Below are 20,605 nucleotides of genomic sequence, written 5' to 3'. Positions count from 1 at the left end.
AGTTACTTCCTGGTCCGTGACGTCATCCACCACACCACTGCGAGCCAGACTGTCACACTTATTTATTAATTTATTGGTTTGGCCGGTTGGAGGTTTAGTTTGTGTAGCCCCGGGATGGGTTCTCACTCCGGCGAGATGGAAGCACTAACACAGAGACACGTGTTCAGGCATTTCTGACAGCGGGGTCGCGCTTCAGGACGTGCTGCTATCTGTGGGTAGGATTACTGGTTTTAATAACATCAAGTCCGCTTCTAGGATGAATAAGGCCATTATTGTGTTTTTAAATCAAGAAGCACTAGTGTGGCGGAGTCCCTCGGAGTGGAGCTGCCGGCCATGAAGTAGGGGGGGAGGTCAGGAGACCAGCTCCCCCCGCAGCAAATTCGCTGCAGGAGAACGGGTGGCCGAAGCCCCACGGAGGGGAGTTGACGGCCATGAAGAAGGGGGGGAGGTCTGGAGACCACCCCCAAAACTTCCTTGGCCGGAGAAGCCGGCCTGTGCGCGGTCCACCAGGACGCTACGGCTGTTTGGGTGGGAGGAGGACATCCCACCGTGGCCGCCACCTTTGGCCCGTTGCTGCCCCTGTTCCTGGGCCGGGACTGCTAGCCGGGACTTTGAGAACTAAGGGGGGAGGTAGCCGAAAAGGCCATGTGTGCTGCGCACAAGGGGGGGGGGGGGGGTTGGGCATGTGTGGCGCGGTGTCCCGCCCCTATATATATATTTATTATTATTTGTATTTTTGTTTGCGGCGCAGATCAAAGCGCTACATATTTGTTATTGTTTTTATATTTTAAAAACCTCGTGAGGATGCGTGACTGATCAGCTAGTGATTTATTTAGCTAGTTGACAGTCATGTATCCTTATTAAACTCGTGCAGACGGTGACCATCTCCCCAGTTAATTCATTGATTAATTGTTGCTAATCGGGAGATGGTCACTGTATATAAACCTGCAGCTCTCTACCCTCGGCGGAGAGTGTATTAGGCGTGAGAGCGGAGAGAGCGAGGAGAGAGAAAACAAAACCAAAACCAAGCAACTGCTAAACTTTATTTGTTTGACTAACACGCCGTTTTGTTTTGTACTGTCTTGCTTGTTTAAATCTTTTGTTTATTTATTATTAAATAAAAGCACTGAGCGCCGTAGCGTTCAGTTTCACCCACCGCCATTCCTTGTTTTGGTTCCTGTTTCTGGTCCATGACGTCACCACTCACACGCCACTCAACAGCGCTCGGTCACAACTAGTAAACAGAATTGTTGAAGAAGGTTTCAGTATTAATGGTGCTTTCGTAACTGCAATGCCCCTATCAACCCCGCTAAAAAAGGTTATCTTCTCAAATATTCCTCCTTTTATCCCCAATGCTATAATAGAACGTGAGCTAGCGAGGTACGGCAAAATAATGCCCCCCCCCCCCCCCATGATTCCGCTAGGCTGCAAAAACCCAGAAATGAAACATGTCCTGTCCATTCAAAGACAGGTGTTTGTGATTCTGCACAACCCAGGGCAGGATTTAAGTGTAGCCTGGAGATTTGTGGTGATGGGCAAGGAGTGAATTATTTTTGCAACTTCAGACACAATGAAATGTTTTCACTGCGGTGAAGAGGGTCACATGAAACACGCCAGCCCTAAACTCAAGAGGGAGGCTGCTGTGGAGGGCTGCGCCGATGAAGGACAGGGGGCTGGTCAGGCTGAGGGTGTTTGGGGAGCGCAGGTGGAGAGACCTGTGCCTGCATCCAGAGCTAAGAGGAGTCTTGCCGCAGTGCAGCCGCCCACAGAGACTGAGCCAAGCCTTGTCTGCGGGAGAAGACGAGGAGGAGGAAGGAAAGCTCTCTGACATCTCGCTGCTTTACGACATCCCTGCCAGCCAGCCCAGAAATAAAAAGTTGTACCCGCTATAGATGTTCAGCAGATATATGGATGAAACTGAAGGTAAAAGGGGAGTTGAGCTTTCAACTTTCTTCCCAGATTTGAAACTGTTTTTAATTTTGGCTAATGTAGTTTTAAGAAAAGCAACAGTAGTTGAGTTTGATAGAGAAAAGAGATTGTTTGAAAAAGTTTGTGAGCACTGCTAGAAAAATGGTGGGTGAATCAAAAAGCTTTTAAATTGATCAAGTCACTTGTATAGCTTTTACCCTTGTTTTCTGTTATTTATTGTCGTGTTTTTATTATTCATCCTCCATGGAGAAGTGGCTGCCATGATGTTAATAACAGAGCCCAGTTATTTGATTTTATTGAGTCAAAAAAGGTGAATTGTATTTTACTGCAAGAGACTCACTCTGACAGCAGTAATGAAGCACACTGGCTGTCAGAGTGGAAGGGGAAGGTGATTTTAAGTCACTGCTGGGGTGGTAGTTTTATTTTCACCGGGGCTGGGAGCAGAGATTGTGTCTGTGGAGGAGGTCGTGCAAGGGAGGCTTTAAAAGTTGAAATGAAATTAAATGAGGGTTTCATTGATCTTTGTAGTATTTATGATCCTAATTTGGGCAGAGAACAGATTGTATTTTTTAAAAGTCTTAATCAGATTTTAGGAAAGTGTGACCCAGAACATTTTATACTGGTGGGTGGGGATTTGAATTGTACTTTAGATTTTAATTTAGACAGAAATCATGATGAACCCAATCCCCAATCTGTCAGAGAGCTGGCTGGCGTGCTGACAATATTCAATCTAGCTGACATCTGGAGGAACTTGCACAACACCTCTAAACAGTACACTTGGATTAAAATAAGTAATGGTGAAATAACTGGAGCACGGCTGGACCGTGTATACACTCAAAAGCACCGCCTCAATAGAATCATTAACAGCAGTATTCACCCACGTCCCTGTCTGATCATCACTTCATCACCACAGTTTTCTGCTTACCCACCGCACAGCACACTAAATCTTACTGGCACTTTAATATTAAACTATTACAAGACACTCAGTTCACAGATTTTTTTTTACAATGTTCTGGGACAACTGGAGAAGAGAGAAAGAGGCGTTTCTCCAGTTTGAGGCAGTGGTGGGATGTGGGGAAAACCCAAATTAAGATTTTCTGCCAGTAATATACCAGAACGTCACTGGAGAAATGAATGCAGAGGTCAGCCATTTGGCGATTGAGATTTTAGAGATTGAGAGAGCGCTGGGTGGCCAGAGCATGGAGGGGACATATCGCAGCCTGAAAGAGAGGAAACAGCGCCTGGTCAAGGGGTCGATGGTGAGAGCAAGATTCATTGAACTAAGAGACATGGACGCCCCACAGCCTTCTTCTGCTGGGAGAAGAAGGTATCTGAACACAAGCAGATGCTGTTACTGAGGCTGCCCGGGGGAGAGAGGTCTCCAGCCCTGTGGAGCTTCGTAGGGTCGCAGTGGACTTTTACTCCGAGCTGTATCAGGCTGAGAAGTGCGACCAGGAGTAGACGGAGTGGCTACTGAAGGGTCTCCATAGCCTGAGTGAGGGGGAGCGCTGCGGCCTGGACACGCCTGTCTCATTTGGGGAGCTCACGACCTCCGTCACACAGTTCTCCAACAGCACAGCACCTGGGCTGGACGGGCTTCCGGCTGAGTTTAATAAGCATTTTTGGAAATGTCTGGGTAGTGATCTGCACAGGTGCTGAAGGAGTGTGTGGCAGAGGGAGAGCTACCCCTGCTGTCCTGAAGGTTGCTGTACACGCTGCCCTTGCCTAAGCACTTTGGGGACCTGCAGTGGCACATCCTGCATGGCATCATGGCCACGAACCGCTAGCTGAGCCGGGTTGAGGGAGCGGTGTCCCTTCTGCCCCGCCGTGGAAACAGTGTTTCACAGACTGCCCTCGACTCCGGCCTGCTGACGAACCTCGGGGTGCTTTTTACTAAAGCGCTGTTCATTTTTAGTATTAAGTATTCTTACATATGCCGCTATCGGTGTGCCCTGGTCAACTTTCTTCAAGGTCAAGCGAAGCTAATGATTTTGAAATCCCACAAGAACAGAATGTCCTGCACTGGTATAGATGATGCTTTGTGTGTTTTAGAGTCCTGGTTGCAACCAGAATAAAAGCTGATTTATTTAATTACAGTATGGTTCAAGATGTGGGTGCATTGAGGAGGGAGTGTGTGGGGTGGGTGAAGATGGCAATTTAATTTTAAATTTTTAAAAAGATAATGTAATTCTATCACTGCTGCTGCCGTCTGTATTCTATCATTGCTGCTGCTGTTTTATGGTGTAGAATGTGTTGATTTTCAAAATTCTATCTCTGTGTTGTGTGATTCGTATGCTGTGTATGACAACTCTACACAGTCCAATGCACTTCCTGCAAAGCTCTCTCTCTCTCTCTCTCTCTCTCTCTCTCTCTCTCTCTCTCTCTCTCTCTCTCTCTCTCTCTGATGATGGGATTGTATAGACTTCACAACTCACCCTTTGAAGAGCCTTCTTTGAGAGGACAGTATTTATCCAAGATTGATGATTTCACAGAAAGCTCAGTATTGTTCTTTTTCAATTCAGAATTTTCTTTTTGGAGTGTGTTTTTCTCATCTACTAGCTGGCTCTGATTTTGTAAGAGCTTGCTATAGTTACTCTGCAGCTCAGAATGAGTTTCATTGAGCCTGCTATAATTACTCTGCAGATTAAAGTGAGATCCAGAGAACTTGCTATAGTTACTCTGCAGCTCAGAATGAGTTTCATTGAGCCTGCTATAGTTATTCTGCAGATTAGAGTGAGATCCAGAGAGCTTGCTATAGTTACTCTGCAGCTCAGAATGATTCTTGTTGAGGTTGCTGTAGTCACTGCTCAAGTCCTGGAGCTGATTCAGTAATGATGAATAATTTGTGGACAGGCTTGTGTATTTCTCATGGTCTTCTTTAGTTCTTAAATCTAAGAAAAACAAACACGCAAACAGATAAGCGTGAATTACAGTTTTGTCCAGTCGAATGCACTCAACCAGCTTGTTCTGTACATGTTTAAAGCTGATTAATCAGTTCAGTAAATCTGACTCTGAAATGCAGTGATATTCGCTGTCCATGCTTCACATACTGGTCATGGGAAACTGGTATCTGAATGCTCTTTTCACAAGCCCATTTATGTGAATACAAGTTTGATATTCATGACACTTTCCTTGAGTTTCATTGAAGAAGCCAACATCAGTTTAGAACAGTTTCATGGACTTTAAAATGTATTGAATCAACCAAAAAGAATAAAACTGAATGTCAAACTTTATTGAATTAATCAACTTGGACTTTTAAAAAGCAAAACTTTTAATGAACTGTTCACAAAGCTGCAGCTCAGGAGCTAGTTAACAGGTGTTTCAACAGGGTTTGTGGATAAATACAGCAAGGCTGTTCTGCTGTTGGCTTAAAAGGAAACTTGATTCACAGTATGCGTTCACTAGATTACACTCTCTACAATACAGACACTCTGCTGATCCAGTCTGTGTGGGTAAAGGGAACCTGGCAGCTAGAACTGAAGAGCTGGCCCTGAATTCAGGTCAAAGCACCTTAACACCCAGACTAAAGGGAATAAACCATGGCTGAGTATTGACAATAAGAAGCACTCTGAATGATTCCAGACATCATGAAAAGGTAAGGGAGAATGTAATGTAACATGATGACACTGACAGCAGTGCTATTCATGGGCTCACCCGGTCTGCGGCTGGGGTCTGTCTGCTGCTGCTGCTGGGAGGTTGGAGCTTCTGCAAACTTCACTGTAGCATAGGTGACATCATCTTCTCTTCCTGGGAGTGAAGACAAACAAAACACAGGAGAAGTGAACATCTGATCTGACCATTTTACTAGCGGAGCATCAGATAGTAGACTCTTATTAACAATGCTTTAAAATCAAGTTCAACTTAAAGCAGCGCTAAACAAGGCTTTATCAAATCCATTCCCTTACCTCTTACTGGCTTTAAATTATTACTGCCCAGCCTTTAAAGGATAGCTAACCAATGACTGAAAATCCATTCTCTTAGAGAAAGTGAAAATAAAGAAGCCTGTAAAACTAGCTGATCTACAGAAGAATGAGAAGAAAGTTACATGAGGGGGAAGGAAATATTGAAAGCCTATAATTTGTAATGAATAAAACTGAAGAGCCAGAATAGTTGTGTGATTCGTATGCTATGTATGACAGCTCTGCACAGTCCAGTGCTCTTCCTGCAGAGCGCTCTCTCTCTCTCTCTCTCTCTCTCTCTCTTTCTCTCTCTCTCTCTCTCTCTCTCTTTCTCTTTCTCTTTCTCTTTCTCTCTCTCTCTCTCAGGATTGTGGGATTGTGGGAAGGGCTTGTGAGCTGAGAGCGGTGTGTTTGAATAGTGCAGGTCTGTTCTTACAGTCTTGGTTTTACTATTTTTACACGCTTAATTAAAAGGAATTTTATAAGTTTCTTTTAAATATATATTTATATCATCTACATTTTTTTATTTATTTATCTATTTATTTATTTGTTTATTTGTTTATTTATTTTTCTATTTATCTATCTGTTGGCCTTGCCATTTGGGAGGCTAAGTTAGTTTGTGTAGCCCGAGATGGGCTCACATTCCGGCGGTATACAGGGACTGACACGGAGACATGGGTTCAGGTGTGTGTCCGACAATGAAGTTTCCGTGGAGGACGTACTGTTATCGGTCTGTAAGTCAATTGGTTTTAACAATATAAAATCTGCTTCACGTATGAATAAGGCCATTGTTGTGTTTTTTTAAGTCAAGAAACATTGGTAAATAAGATTGTAGAGGAAGGATTTTCTGTCAATGGTGCTTTTATTTCTGCTTTACCTCTTTCAACTCCTCTAAGGAAAGTGGTTTTATCAAATGTCCCCCCTTTTATTCCAAATGCAGTGATTGAAAGAGAATTGGCAAGATACGGTAAAATCATGTCCCCCGATTAGAATGATAACCCTAACCCTGCCCTAAGCTCAGATCAGCGGCTGTGGCGGAGGGCAGCGCTGAAAGGCAGGGGGCTGGTCAGGCTGAGGGTGTTCGGGGAGCACAGGTGGAGGAGTCGGCGGAGACGCCCGTGCCTGTGCCCCGAGTTAAGAAGAGGATTGCTGCGGAGGAGCAGTCTACAGTAGCGGATCCTCCTACAGAGTCAACCGTACAGGAACCCACTGCCGATCCTGAGGGGAGCTTTACTGCTGTGATAAAAAAAAAGAAAATGCAGAAAAGATCTGAAGCAGTGGTCGTGGGTGAGTCTATCTGGGGCCCTGTGGCGGCTCACAAAGGTAGCGGCGAGCCTCAACTCGCTGCTCCTGGGGAGCCGAGCCACAGCTCGCTGGTTGGTGGTGATGCGGGGTCTCAGCCCAGCGCTGCCGCTGTCGGAGAGTTGGGGCCGGGGGAGAGTGGCGGCGACGGCGGTGATCAGGCCGTGGCTGTGGAGCTCCCCCGTACAGGGAAGGAGGCTAGTGGCAGCGCTGGACTAGCATCCAGTGACGCCATAGCCCTGCCCTCAGTAGAGTCCTCACGGCCGGAGGAAGATTCGGCCAAGGAATGGGAGGCGTTCGCGGGAGAAGACGAGGATGAGGAAGGAGAGCTCTCTGACACCTCGATGCTCTCCGACATCCATGTCAGTCAGCCCAAAAAAAAGAAACTGTATTCGCTTGATCAGTTTATTAATTTTATGGATTGCACAAAGGGTAAAAGGGGATTTGAAATTCCACTTTTCTTTCCTGACTTGAAATTGTTTTTAGCCTCTGCTAATGTACTGTTAAGAAAAGCGAGTTTAGAGGAATTTGACAGGAAAAAGAGGTTTTGTTTGAAAAAGTTTGTAAGCACTGCAAGAAAAATGGTTGAGCAATCAAAAGGTTTTTAATGGATCAATTCAATTTTAAAGCTTTTACCCTTGTTTTTTGTATTTATTTATTGCTATTTTATTTTTCTTCTTTTATGCATAAGTTTTTAGTGAGTTCTTTTCATATAAATGGTTGCCGTGATGATTTTAAGAGAGCCCAATTTTTTAATTTTATTGAGATTAAAAAAGCCAATTTTATTCTATTGCAGGAGACCCACTCTGACAGCAGCAATGAAGCGCACTGGCTGTCAGAGTGGAAGGGGAAGGTGATTTTAAGTCACGGCTCTAATGTTAGTGCGGGGCTCGCAGTTTTATTCTCTCCGGGGCTGGGAGTAGACGTTGTGTCTATAGAGGAAGTTGTACAAGGGAGGCTTTTAAAAATTGAATTAAAATTAAATGGTGTTTTTATTGATCTTTTTAATATCTATGTATTTGTATAATGACAGGATTTTATTTTTTAAAAAACTCTACCAGGTTTTAGAGAAGTGTCATCCAGAGCATTTTATTTGGTGGGAGATGATTTTAACTGTACCCTGGATTTTAATTATGACAGAAATCATGATGAACCCAATCCCCAATCTGCGAGAGAGCTGGCTGGCGTGCTGACAAAATTTGATTTAGTTGACATCTGGAGAAATGTACATAATCGATCTAAACAATATACTTGGATTAAATTAAATAATGGTCAACTGTCTGGAGCACGGTTAGATAGATTTTACACCCAAAAGCACCACCTTAATAGAATTATTGGCAGCAGTATTCATCCCACGTCTCTATCTGATCATCACCTCATCACAGCTGTTTTGTGTTTACCCACTGCACAGCACTCCAAATCCTATTGGCACTTTAATATTAAATTATTACAAGACACACAGTTTAAGGAGACATTCAAACTATTTTGGAATAACTGGAGAAAAGAAAAGAGATGTTTTTCTAATTTGAGACAGTGGTGGGATGTGGGGAAAATCCAAATTAAAATATTCTGTCAGCAATTCACCCAGAACGTCACTAGTGAGTTGAATGCAGTGGCCAGCCAGCTAGAGAATGAGATTTTAGAGATTGAGAGAGAGCTGGGCGGTCAGAGCACGGAAGGGGCTTATCGCAGCTTGAAAGAGAGGAAACAGCGCCTGGGCAGCCTGCTGGAGGAGAAGGTCAAGGGGTCCCTGGTAAGAGCAAGATTTGTGGAATTAAGAGACATGGATTCCCCTACGACCTTCTTCTTCAGCTTGGAGAAGAAAGAAGCTGAAAGAAAACAAATGCTTACACTGAAGCTGCCCGGGGGGAGAGAGGTCTCCAGCCCTGCAGAGCTTCGTCAGGCCGCGGTGACATTTTATTCAGAACTGTACCAGGCTGAGGGCTGCGACCAGCAGGAGACGGAGCGGCTGTTGGAAAGTCTCCCTCACCTGGGTAAGGAGGAAAGCTGTGGCCTGGACACCGTCATCACACTGGAGGAGCTCACAACCGCCGTCACACAGCTCTCCAATGGAACAGCACCTGGGCTGGATGGGCTGCCTGCTGAATTCTATAAACATTTCTGGAGTTGCATTGGAATTGATCTATACCAGGTGCTGATTGAATGTGTGGCGGAGGGAGAGCTGCCTCTGAGCTGCCGCAGGGCAGTACTGACTTTACTGCCCAAAAAAGGAGACCTCTGTGAGCTGAAGAACTGGCGTCCTGTGTCGTTGCTGTGTTGCGATTATAAGGTTTTTTCCAAAGCTCTAGCCGGTCGTCTTAGGGAGTGTATGGGTACTGTGGTGCACAGTGACCAGACATACTGTGTACCAAAACGCTCAATTTTTGATAATTTGTTTTTAATCAGAGATCTTTTTAATGTATCTAAGCTTTTTAACTTAGATTTTGGGCTGGTGTCGCTTGACCAGGAGAAGGCTTTTGACAGGGTAGACCATGGCTTTTTATTTCGCACCCTAGAGGCATTTGGTTTTGGTCCTGTTTTTATTTCTTATATTAAAATTTTATATTCTAATATTTTTAGCCTTGTCAAGATTAATAATTGTCTAAGCCAGCCCTTCCCAGTGCAGAGAGGGATTAGACAGGGCTGCTCTCTGTCGGGGATGCTCTACGCCATCTCCATTGAACCGCTGCTACACCAGCTGAGGGAGCGTCTCGCTGGCCTGGCCATACCTGCCCTCCCCTCCGCCCAGCCCGTCCGTCTCTCAGCGTACACTGATGACCTGAATGTGTCTGTAACCAGCGATAAAGACGTGGCGGTGCTGGAGTCATGCATGAGGGGCTTTGAAAGAGCCTCCTCAGCACGGGTGAATTGGGCCAAAAGTGGAGCGTTCCTCGCAGGGAGCTGGCTGAGAAAGCCTCCTCCGTCCCTGCCACAGATGCTGGAGTGGAACAGAACTGGATTAAAAGTGCTGGGGGTGTACTTAGGAACTGAGGCATTCATGCAGCGAAACTGGGAGGGGGTGCTGGAGAAGGTAGCAGAAAGGCTACAGAGCTGGCAGTGGCTGCTAAACCGCCTCTCCTTCAGGGGGAGGGTCCTTGTGATTAACAACTTGGTAGCGTCCATGCTGTGGCACAGATTAATGTGTCTGGACCCTCCCCCAGGGCTGCTGGAGCAGGTCCAGAAAAAACTAGTTAATTTTTTGGGGGATGGAAACCACTGGCTGAAACCAGCAGTACTGTACCTGCCCCGAGACGAAGGAGGGCAGGGACTGATTGACATCCCCTCCCGGGTCGCTGCGTTCAGATTGCAGGCAGCCCAGAGACTGCTGTACACCCCTGAGCTGAGCTGGAGAGGCATGGTTTTGTCCCTCCTCAAGAGGGTTGGGGGGCTTGGCTTAGACAGACAGCTGTTTTTAATGACCCCCAGTAAAGTTATTAGAACTGAGCTGGAAAGCTTTTACAGTAACATGTTAAATGCCTGGGGGTTAATTAAGATTTTAAGGACAGATGAAAGCCTCTGTACATGTTTTATTTTTGAGGAGCCTTTGTTTTTTAATAGAATTTTTAACATTGATGCTTTTAATTCTAAACAGCTTTTTTTAGTGTTTTTACAGGCCGGAGTCACCACCCTGGGTCACCTGGTAGACTGGACTGACTGGCGGTGGAATAGTGGGGCCGAGTTGACTGCAGTGTTGGCTCTGCGCTTGGTATGCTTCATAGGGAGGGTGCTGAGAGAGATCCGAGCCTCCCTGAGCCCAGCAGTGTTGGAGTTCGTGGCGCAGTGCTTCTCAGAGAGGCAGGCCCCGGAGTGTGAGCCTGATTTCCCCTCAGTGCTGCTCTCCGCTGCACTGCCGGAGGAGGAGGAAGGGGGGGGGGGGAGCGACCCGGGATGCTGTTATCCCTGGATGAAGAGACCAATTTACAGTTTCACTCTGCAGAGAAGAGGCAGCTGTACGGCACTGTGGTTAAGACCCGGCATTATCACAGACTTAAAGACCTGACTGATACCAAGTGGAGGGCTCACCTGGCGATGGAGGAGTCTGTGCGGCCGTCCTGGAGGGTGCTGTACAAGCTGCCTCTGCCCAAGCGTTCCGGGGACCTGCAGTGGCGAGTGTTGCATGGCATTGTCGCCACGAACCGCTGGCTGAGCCGAGTTGACCCAGGTGTGGGGGAGCAGTGCCCCTTCTGTCTCGCCGTGGAGACTGTGTTTCACCTTTTTACAGACTGCCCACGACTCCGGCCTTTTTTTATTTTTCTAGAAGGCCTGCTGATGAACCTCGGGGTGCGTTTTACTAAAGAGTTATTAATTTTAAGTATTAAGTATTCTTTTAAATATCGTCATCGGTGTGCCCTGATTAATTTTCTCCTGGGTCAAGCGAAGCTGGCGATTTTTAAAATCCCGTAAGAACAGATTATCTAGCACTGGTATAGATGATGCCCTGTGTGTTTTTAGAGTTCTGGTTGTAATCAGGGTAAAAGCTGATTTTTCTTATTACAGCATGATGAATGATATGGATAATTATATGATGAGGTGGTGTATTGAGGATGGGGTGTGTGCAGTGGGTGAAGATGGCATGCTAATTTTTAATTTTTAAAATTGTTGGTGCGTTTTTAGTTTTTTTTTTGCTGTTTTTAGAATGTTTCAGTTATTTATCTGTGTTTTATTCTTGTTCTATTATGACCAGTGCTGGAATTTACTAGTTTTATTTATGTTATTTTAATGTTTTGTTGTTTTTCTTTTTGTGTTGTTCAATAAAGGGATTTAAAAAGCAAAATCTCTCTCTCTCTCTCTCTCTCTCTCTCTCTCTCTCTCTCTCTGAGGATTGTGGGATTGGTGGGAGGAGCGTGCAGGGAGGAAGGCAAAGGGCTGGTCGGAGCGGGCAATTTGAAAAAAAAAAAAAAAAAAAAAAACAACAACAAAAAAAAATTATAAATATAATTTATTTAGTGTTTGTACATTTGTGTTTAATTATTTAATTGAGTTAATTGTCGAGTCTTTGTTTACTGTTTTGTGTTGCGTGTTTGTAGACCCCGCTATGGGGTCTCATTCTGGAGGGCCGGGGGCTCTCACCCGCCGACACGGGATCCGATTCTGGAGGGCCGGGGGCTCTCACCCGCCGACACGGGATCCGCTGCTCGCCGGACACCAGTGTGTCGGTAGAGGACTGCCTGCTGGGTTGTGGGAAGTAAGAATATCATTTCGGCGTCAAGGATGAATAAAGCTGTAGTGATGTTTTTTAGCGGAACACAGCTAGTTGATAAAATAGTTGAACAGGGATTTATTATTAAAGGGAATTTAGTGCAGGTTTCGCCATTAGCGACACCTGTAACTAAAGTAATTTTATCGAATGTGCCTCCCTTTATTAAAAATGAACTTTTAGAAAGAGAATTGAGTCGGTATGGAAAACTTATGGGTCCAATAAAATCGCTGTCGCTGGGTTATAAGGACCCGGGGTTGAAACATATGCTGTCTTTTAGAAGACAGGCTTTTTTAATGTTGAACAACCCTAGTGCTGTTATTGAGGTGGCATGGACCTTTCATGTAGAGGGAGTAAGCTGTGTGGTGTTTGCTAGTTCAGACGTGATGAAATGTTTTAAGTGTGGGAGTCCAGGACACCAGAGGAAATCGTGCCCCATGAAAGAGCAGGGACATGCTACTGCTGGCGGGGAGGAGGTAGGGGGTGATCGGGGAACACGGGAGGAAGAGCAGGTGTCCCGAGCACCACCACCGGGACCTGACCTGCAGGATCAAAGCGAACCACCGCAGCCAGAAAGGGATGCACAGCGGCAGGAAAAAAGGGAGCATTCTGCAGGAGAAGGGAGGATCCCCGAAAGTGAAGGAGAGGGTGAGTTTATTACTCAAAAAAAAAAAAAAAAAAAAAACGAGATCAATTCGCCAGAGCGCGAAGGTAAGGCAGAGCAGGGCTCTGAGACGCTGTACAGCACGGAGACCCAGGCCGGCACTGTAGGGGATCCTGCCCAGCCTGACTCCCAGCCGCAGCAGCAACAGCCGCCGCCGCAGACAGCTGAGGAGCGGGCGGATGCTGGTCTGGAAGAAGACGAGACGAGCTGCGGGGAGAGGGGAGACCTAGATGAAGGAGACATCTCCGACTCTTCGCTGTTCTCTGACATCCCCGACAGCCAAACCGTTCGGCGTAGCATTGTATATCCACTTAAAATGATAAACGATTTCCTTGATAAAACGAAAGGCAAGCGTGGCGTGGATGTAGCAAACTTTTTTTCTGATTTAAGATCTTTTATTAAATCCACAGAACTAGCATTAAAGAAGGCAACAGTGAAAGAGCTAGACATGCCAAAACGATACAGACTTAAAAAGATAGTACGTACTGTGCGCGATTCATTGAGACAGAACAAAGAATAATTTAATAAATGTATAGTTTTTATATATTTAATGTTTTTTCTTATTGTTTATTTTTAACCTTTTTAATGGCTTCTAAAAAAACAAATTTCCTCTCTTTTAATGTTAATGGCTGCAGACAAAGTTTTAAGAGAGCACAAGTTTTCAGCTTTTTAGAACAGAAGCGGGTAGGAGTTGCGTTCCTCCAGGAGACGCACTCAGATCCGGGTGATGAAGCGGAGTGGCAGCGGCAGTGGAGAGGACAGTGTGTGCTGAGTCACGGCTCCAATACAAGTGCAGGGGCCGCCTTGCTTTTTGAACCGAGTTTAGCAGCAGATATTTTATTCATTGAAGAGATTGAAAAAGGGCGTCTTTTAAAAGTTAAAGCTAGAATTAATGATGCAGTGTTTACTTTTATAAATGTTTATGCCCCAAATATAGGGAGCAGAAGGGTGTTATTTTTTAAGACGTTAAAACAGACCATTTTAAATATCGATACAGAGGATATTTTAATTGTGGGTGGGGATTTTAATTGTACTGTTGATTTTAATAATGACAGAAACGCTGCTGAGCCCCACCCCCCTTCCTCTAGAGAGCTGGCTGTTGTTTTGCATTCTGGTGGCCTGCTTGACATCTGGAGGAATCTACACCTTAATACAAAACAATATACATGGTCACATAATCTTTCACAAGGTACTGTTAGGGCTAGATTGGACAGATTTTATACTCCTCAGCACTCCCTTAATACATTTATAACAGCTCAAATAATTCCCACTAGTCTTTCTGATCATCACTGTCTCTTGGTCACATATATTTTTGCCAAAGAAAATCATTCTTCCTCCCATTGGCATTTTAATCTAAAATTATTGCAAGATACAGTTTTCACACAATACTTAAAGGACATGTGGGGAAATTGGAGAAGCCAAAAACAACAGTGTAGTAGTCTGCAGCAGTGGTGGGACTTGGGTAAGGTGCAGATTCGACTTTTTTGTCAGCATTACACTCTGGATGCAACCAGGTCACGGAATGCAGCCATGACAGAGCTTGAGAGATTGTTGAGTTAGAGAGCCGAGCAGACAGCCACCCAAGTGAGACGGCACAAGATACCCTGAGGCAGCGGAGATCCACCCTGAGCAGCCTGCTGGAGGAGAGGGTGCGGGGAGCGCAGGTGCTCTTCCGGTTCATAGAGCCGAGGGACATGGACGCCCCCAGCAAATTCTTCTTCGGCTTAGAGAAGAAGAAAGCCAACAGTAAGCGGCTGCTCTGTGTCCGACTGCCCTGCGGCAGAGAACTGTTCAGTAAGGAGGACATCAGTGTAGCGCGGTGAACTTTTACCAGGACTTATACAATAAAGAACCATGCAGCTCAGCAGACCTGGAGATGCTGCTGCAGGACCTGCCCAGGCTGAGCAAGGAGGAGCAGCAGGACATGGAGGAAAACATCACACTGCAGGAGCTGAGCACCGCCGCCACACAGCTGACTAGCGGAAAATCCCCAGGGATTGATGGACTACCGATTGACTTCTTCAAACACTTCTGGAATGAACTGGGGCCTGACCTGCTCCTTGTGCTGCAGGAGAGCCTGAGGTCCGGGGAGCTGCCGTAGGGCCGTCATTGCGCTGCTGCCTAAGAAAGGGGACTTGTGCCTGCTGAAGAACTGGAGACCAGTCTCACTTTTATGTGCAGATTTAAAAATATTTTCGAAATGTTTGACAAACAGATTGAGAAACTGCATGGCTAACATCATTCACCCAGACCAGATGTACTGTGTGCTGGGGAGGTCTATTTTTGATAATGTGTTTTTAATAAGAGACTTTTTTTTAGCAACAGGAATGGGTGATTTTAATGTGGGACTGGTCTCCTTAGATCAAGAAAAAGCTTTTGATCGGGTCGACCATTTTTATCTGTTTAAAACCCTGGAAGCCTTTGGTTTTGGTCCTCAATTTATTAAGTTTAGCAGACTTTTATATAATAATATTTTTAGTGTTTTAAAAATCAACCATGGGCTGAGCCAACCTTTCCCGGTGTGCAGAGGTATCAGGCAGGACTGCCCCCTGTCAGGTATGCTTTACTCCCTCTCGATTGAGCCCCTGCTGGCTCTGTTGAGGAGTAGACTGACAGGCTGGAAACTGCCATGCTCTGCTCCTCCTGTGTCAGTGAAGGTGTCTGCCTACGCAGATGACGTGACCGTGTTTGTCTCGAGTAATGAAGATATCCTGGAGCTGCAGCAAAGCTTCAAGATGTTCCAGAGAGCGTCATCTGCGAAGATTAACTGGGACAAAACTGACACCTTCCTGTCAGGGAGCTGGCAGGGGAGTGGCCCTCCGGTTCTGCCACAGACCCTGAAGTGGAGCAGATCGGGGATGAAGGTGCTAGGGGTGTTCCTCGGTACCGCTGCTTATATGGAGCAGAACTGGGAGGGCCTGATAGACAAAGTCAGGGGGAGGCTGGAGCGGTGGCGGGGGCTGCTGGAACAAATGTCATTTAGGGGGAGGGTCCTGGTAGTTAATAATTTGACTGCCTCAATGCTGTGGCACAGGCTGGTGTGTGTGGACTTTCCCCGAGATATTATTGACAGTCTTCAGAAGCTTCTCCTGGAATTTTTCTGGGGGGGGGGGAGCATTGGTTAAAGCCTGCTGTAGTGTACCTCCCCTGTGATGAGGGAGGGCAGGGGCTCATCAGCATCGCCGGCAGCGTGGCAGCTTTCAGACTGCAGGCGATACAAAGGTTCCTGTATGCTGGGGAGGGAGCCCACTGGAAGAGGTTAGCCTGCTTCTTCCTTAATAAAGTAGAGGGGCTGGGATACGGCACTCATTTGTTTTTAATCAGCCATCACGCTCTGGACAGTTCTAACCTACCCTCTTTTTATTGCAGTATTTTAAAAGTGTGGAAGGCAGTGAAAGTGGCAAGGGAGGAGGAGAGTTCAACAGTGCAGAGCCTCCTAGAGGAACCACTTCTGTTTAACACTCTTCTCGGAGCGCAGTGCCTGCAGTCACTAGCACTGCAGGAAAGTTTTGTGAGGGCAGGTATCACAAGGTTAGGACACCTGATGGCACCTGGACTCTCTTGCTGGCTCAGTGCGGCAGAATTGGCAGGCAGGCTGGGTTGGCGCTGCAAGAGACAGGCAGAGAAAGTGCTAAGGGAGGTGAGGGGCTGTCTGTCTCCAGGGCAAAAGCAAACCCTGAGAGATGATGCCACACAGGAAAGAGGACAGGGACAAGACGCTGTTTTTCCAGAGCTGCTGGTGTCTCCCACAGGTGTGATGGAGGAGCAGGGGGAGGATGAGGAAAGAGGTCAGATTTTAAAACTTCAGAAAATGAAACATCTGAATTTTAGAGTTTTAAAAAGTCAAGACCTGTACAGGTTATGTATAAAGTCAGCCCACTGCAGAGAACTGAGAGGGAGGGTAGACTCTAGATGGAGGGCTCACCTGTCCCTAGGAGAGGAGGGGACCCCAGAATGGAGGGTGCTGTATAAGCCTCCCCTGGATAAGAGAGCAGGAGACCTGCAGTGGAGGCTTATTCATGGCATCCTGGCCACAGGCAGACTCCTCCATAAAATCGACCCCAGCATCAGCTCGGAGTGCGTTTTCTGTTCGCAGGAGGAAACTGTGTGCCATGCGTACAGTGACTGTGAAAGGCTAGAGCCTCTATTCCAACTTCTCAGCAACCTGTTGCAGAGTTTGGGGGTACTGTTTACAAGGCTGATGTTTATTTTTGGGGTCCCCTACAGGCAGAAGCATAGCAATGTCTGTGTACTAATTAATTTTCTTCTAGGGTAGGCAAAGCTAGCTGTACTGAAGTCTCGAAAAAACAGGCTGGCAGGCTTAGGGCTGACAGAGGTGGTGAGGCTGTTCAGAATTCTGGTGGTGAGCAGGCTCAAGGTGGATTTCGCCTATTTTAAATTGGTTAGTGACCTACAAGGCTTCCAGGTGAAATGGTGTGTGGGTGAGGCTGTCTGTTCGGTGAGTGAGGAAGGAAACCTTGTTGTTTTAATTTAAAACTTTTGTCTGTTTATAATGAATTTCAGAGTGTTATTTTTTAAGGTAAAATAGTATTTTCTTTTATTTTGTAGGATTTTTATGGTGATGTGCTGGTGATGTCCTGGAACCAGCAGGAATCTTAAATTCATAATTTTTGTGTTTTTACCTTATTGTTTTTTTGTAAATGGATTAATATGAATATAGGTTTCTTTAGGTTTTAGGGTTTTTGTTGTATTAATATCTGTTTTAGGGTAAATACTTTGTCTTTTAGGATTTTATACTGATGCTCTGGGGAGATTTTGTTGATCCCTGGAGTAAGCAAAAATTGTAAGTTAATTTTTTTGTGGGTTCATCCTATTGGTTACTTTTGTAACAGATTTTAAATGTGAAAATAAAGAACCTTAAAAGTCAAAAAAGTCTGTCTCTCTCTCTCTCTCTCTCTCTCTCTCTCTCTCTCTGCAGCACTGTGGACAGGCTGTTGCATCTTTTACTGTGCAGCGTGTGGTTTTCTTCACCCTAATGCCTTGTGCATCGTTTACAGTAAACTGTCACCCTTCTCTCTGAGTGCAGACCACACTGTACCAGCTTGAGGGAGTGTGAGAGAGTACAGTGGCGTAGTGTACAGTATCTCACAGCACAGAAGTGTCATGTTAAACAAATACATTAATAATAATGTTAATTTTCCTGTAATAGAATGAAAGTGCCACTCCCAAGTGTAGGTTGAGTTATTTATCAGTGGAAGAGCAGATCTTTTGACAGTGTGTACTCTTGACACAACACCACAGAGAGAGGATACCTGTCTAATGAGTGGATTGTAATAAGAGGGCTATTTGTGATTTGATCTCATAGAGCCTCATTGTCCCGTTCCCCTGGATGTCCCATTGCCCTTGTGTGTGTGTGTGTGTGTGTGTGTAATGCTGATAGAAACTAAGACAATTCTTTCACCAAAATTCTTGCTGTGCAAAAACAAAATCACAAAAAACCTGTTCCTTAAAGATACATATTTAAAAATGAAACCCAAAAATCCAAGCTGTTACTCAATAGCTGGTCCTGCTTTAGAGTGTGCAGGCAGTTTCAAAACAGAAACCGAAGCAGAAAGAAAGAAAAGAGGGGCATCTTACAATAATGCACATCATCTAAATGCCTTTCATCCAGCCTGTAATCATTACAGTGTTCACAAGGAGAAACTAACAACTTGAGGTTGCTTGAGAAATCTGTGGAAGGAGAAGTTCAGTTTCTGACTCATTTTGTACAGTTACAGAAACTGCATTCATCTCTGGAAAATTGCCACTGCCTCTGCACTTGCTTTAAAGGGACCCTCTAAAGGGTCTTGTTGTTTAGATCCAGTTTATGTTTCAGTCGTAACATAAAGCACCCCTCTGGCCTCAGTAGAGCTCTCAGAATCACAGAGTCCAGATGGTACACCAGAGTGTAATCACCCTGCAACACTCTGCTCACAGTGGATTGTTCTGTGTGGTGTTTCTTTTTTAAGCCCCTTTCACACTGGCACTCCTACTCGGATTCTGGCTACCCGGGTCACAATCCTGTGAAACCACGTACCTAGGTTGTACCCGGGTTGACCCGGGTCCCAGCGACCCACGTCCCAGCGACCCACCTCAGGATGTGGGATGACACGCTTTGACCCGAGCGAGATAAAATGCATGACGGTCATTCGTAAGCCAACGAAATAACAAACAGCCACGCCTGCATGAAGGTTTCTACTGCAAGGAACATTTCTGTTTATTCTGATGAGCCATATTTTTATTGATTGAGACACACCATGAGCCAGATTGCAACAGGGATGTAGAAACATTTGCTCTAATCAACACTCACAGTTCAATCCAGAGAAGCTTGGATGGAAACGTCTGTAACAAGCTGCTCCCGGGGCATTGATACATGTGTTGTGTGTTTGCTTCTGTCACCCAGGTGGATCCTGCTTTATCAAAAGCCGTGTGAAATTGCGTAGCCGACCCGCATGACACCGGGTCCTGACCCGGGTAGGTTCTGACCTGGGTAGAGCATGCCAGTGTGAATGGGGCTTAAGAGGATTCCATCTCATTAACAGAGCAGCAGTTCACACACACACGCACACAAACACCCACACACACATTCACACACACAGAAACACGCACACACACACATTCACACACGTACACATTCACACTCACATACTCTTTATAGTATACATACTATTTTCTCGTATCTTTTATTAAATCAATTAAACTGAGACCATGTCTCCCAGTGCAGTTCAATACATAAACCAGAAACAGAAAACTTGTATCTTCATTCCAGCAAACTGTTTAACTTTGTTGAGCAGAAAAACATTGAAGAAATGAAGTTTCATTAGGTATTTCATTGATAGATGAAATGGTAGCCTTATAAGTCTAGAGCTGATGGACAAAGAGAAGGAGATGTGATAGTAGGAAAAACATCAATTTCTCTATCCTACTTACACCTGAAGAAGACAACGCTGATGTCTTGAAAGCTTGTGATTAATTATTGTTTAGTTAGTCCAATAAAAGGTATCGGCTCTATTGGTATTTCTAAATTTAACACTAGAAACCCGAGTCTGGTTACAGCAAAGCAGCTCTTTACCACTGCAAACTGGCAAAGAGAGTTACACAGCGGATTCTGAGACCCAGTCAAGTGTGTCAGCAAAGCACAGAAAAATGTACGCAACAATTTTAAAGGGAGACCGTTCTTCATGTAATAAAGCACCAAGTTTACAGAGACAATGCTCACCTGCACACAGTTTAGCACCTGCTTGGTCACCTGGTTTCCGAGTGAACTTGACACTGGAGTAGAGAACTTCACCGGACATCTTGTTAGATTGTTGTAAGATTGTAGCAGAATGGAGGGAGACCAGCATGAAGTGAACACAAGAAGAACCTACAAGATCTAGAGCAGCTATTTGAATCTCAGTGGCGATGTAGTCTTCCTGTATTCTTAATTATACGGTAATGAACACAGTTCCCCAAAATCAACAACCCGTGTCAAAAGTTATTTCTGTAAAGAGGAAGCTACAAAAAAACAGCAAAATTGTCAAATTCAGCACTGATACTTCTTTTTTTTAAAAAAAAACAACTGCAACGTTGTTTTTTTTTTCCTGGGGCTGAGTTTCATTTCTATCAGCTGTA

The 20,605-nt window shown here is 45.3% G+C and overlaps 1 protein-coding gene across 1 annotated transcript; it reads right to left on the bottom strand.

Moving 5' to 3' along the window:
- Positions 1-677: 677 nt before the first annotated feature.
- LOC117425296 (uncharacterized) lies at positions 678-20,369 on the bottom strand. The gene is made up of 4 exons (XM_058993553.1): positions 20,211-20,369; positions 5,584-5,676; positions 4,365-4,820; positions 678-1,234 (listed from the first exon to the last, which is right to left on the bottom strand). The coding sequence occupies exons 1-4, from the start codon at positions 20,335-20,337 to the stop codon at positions 1,215-1,217; spliced, it is 696 nt and encodes a 231-aa protein (XP_058849536.1). The 5' UTR covers positions 20,338-20,369; the 3' UTR covers positions 678-1,214.
- Positions 20,370-20,605: the final 236 nt, after the last annotated feature.

This window comes from Acipenser ruthenus, chromosome 20, assembly GCF_902713425.1.
Source record: "Acipenser ruthenus chromosome 20, fAciRut3.2 maternal haplotype, whole genome shotgun sequence".
Classification (NCBI taxonomy): domain Eukaryota; kingdom Metazoa; phylum Chordata; class Actinopteri; order Acipenseriformes; family Acipenseridae; genus Acipenser; species Acipenser ruthenus.
Note: the sequence above shows the minus strand (reverse complement) of the source record. Positions and strands in the feature narration are given on the sequence as shown.

Coding starts and splice junctions, on each gene's coding strand:
- LOC117425296 (XM_058993553.1), bottom strand. CDS start 20,337: ATGCTGGTCTCCCTCCATTCTGCTACAATCTTACAACAATCTAACAAG. Junction 5,677..20,210: donor AGGTGCTAAACTGTGTGCAG/GTGAGCATTGTC, acceptor CTTCACTCCCAG/GAAGAGAAGATGATGTCACC. Junction 1,235..4,364: donor CAAAGAAGGCTCTTCAAAGG/GTGAGTTGTGAA, acceptor TCTGTTTACTAG/TTGTGACCGAGCGCTGTTGA.